Raw genomic sequence first — 1372 nt, 5'->3', positions numbered from 1 at the left:
GCCTCCCCTGTGAGCGGAGGGCTCGCGTTTCAGGTTCCTGTACCACCCTGACCTCTTCACCCGGCTCACCTGAGAGATCTCCACACAGGGCAGCTTCCCAACCTGGGCTCCGGTGAAGCCGTAGACAGAGTTGGCGCTGATCTTCAGCGCCAACTGACGTCCGTCCAGGACCTGCCGCCGCAGGGGATCGGTTTCTCTGGCCAGCTCTGCCTTGGCCCTGGGAGGGATCGACGGTCAGAACGGCCCGTGGGCCGGGTGGCAGTGGGGTGGGGGGAGGGAGCAGAGAGAGGGCGGAGGGCCTGGTCCCCACCTCTTCCGGGCACTGAGCAGGTTCTCCAAGATCTGAGGCAGAAGCCCCTTCCTCACAGACGCCTTCACAAACTCATTCCCCGTCGGGGTCTTTATGAACTCGTCAGAGGTCAGGCTGTAGGGGGAGGGCGGCACGTGTGAGGAGGAGACCCTGGTTCAACGCCCCCAGACCCATCCCAAGGCAGCTGCCTTACCCCAGCTTCTGGGCAGCCCCTGGCCTCAGCAGCGTTGTGTAGCACAGGTTGTGGGCCATCATGATGGACGGGTACAGGGAGGAGAAGTCCAGGGTCGCGATGGGGACATCGTAGTACCTGGATGGGGGCACAAGGGGTGAGAGGTCAGGACAGCCTGGAGCAGCCCCAGGGAGCTGACCGCCCCCCCACCTCAGCTCACCCTTTCAGGGGCTCAATCACTGTGGCTCCGGTGAAATCCTCAGCCCCCTCAGTCTTCACCACCGGCATCACGAGGCCCTCACGTACCGCCTAGGAGAGAAGGGATGGGGAACGCGGGGTGGGAGGTGAAGAGTTAGGGGATGGAAGGAGGTGGGGACTGGGAGGAATGAGGAGACAAGGAAGAGAGAGAGAAGCTGAGGAGACACTCACAGAGGAGGAGAGCCTGGGATGACAGGAATCCCATTCGTGCCACCCCATGGCAGGCCAGAGGAGCGACCTGCCAGAGATGGCCCAGTGCACAAAACAGAACGAGAACCCAGAGCTCCCCACAAACCAGCCACAGCCCTACTCATTGAGCCACCCTGTCCGCTGGAAGAGAGACGAGGACAGAAAGACCGGAACAGGCACCGTAACAGGCATGAGAACAGAGGGAGGCGGGCGTCAGGTCTGGAGAAGGGACATGGAATCCTTGGGTGCCATAATGGGATGAGGGACAGAATATGGAGGTCAGAGTCCTCCACATGCCAGAATGAGAGAAGAAACACGAAGGCCAAAACCTAGATGGAAGATGGAGCCTTGTGATAGGAAAAGACAGAGGGATGGATCCTGGAATCTGGGGATGAAGATGAATACGGATGGAGGCTAGAACCCAAGGATGGAGGACAAAACAC

The 1372-nt window shown here is 60.4% G+C and overlaps 1 protein-coding gene across 1 annotated transcript in view; it reads right to left on the bottom strand.

The window, feature by feature from the left end:
- SPIB (Spi-B transcription factor) overlaps positions 1-1366 on the bottom strand; it is a 15188-nt gene extending 13822 nt beyond the window's left edge. Inside the window, exons 1-4 of the mRNA XM_027841236.1 lie at positions 703-1366; positions 504-620; positions 311-424; positions 70-217 (exon numbers count right to left, since the gene is read on the bottom strand). Coding sequence (XP_027697037.1) covers positions 70-217; positions 311-424; positions 504-620; positions 703-770 — 447 coding nt within the window. The 5' untranslated portion in view covers positions 771-1366. The remainder of the gene's footprint in view (positions 1-69; positions 218-310; positions 425-503; positions 621-702) is intronic.
- Positions 1367-1372: the final 6 nt, after the last annotated feature.

Source organism: Vombatus ursinus, unplaced genomic scaffold (genome assembly GCF_900497805.2).
Source record: "Vombatus ursinus unplaced genomic scaffold, bare-nosed wombat genome assembly UNPS02014855.1, whole genome shotgun sequence".
In the NCBI taxonomy this organism is placed as follows: domain Eukaryota; kingdom Metazoa; phylum Chordata; class Mammalia; order Diprotodontia; family Vombatidae; genus Vombatus; species Vombatus ursinus.
Note: the sequence above shows the minus strand (reverse complement) of the source record. Positions and strands in the feature narration are given on the sequence as shown.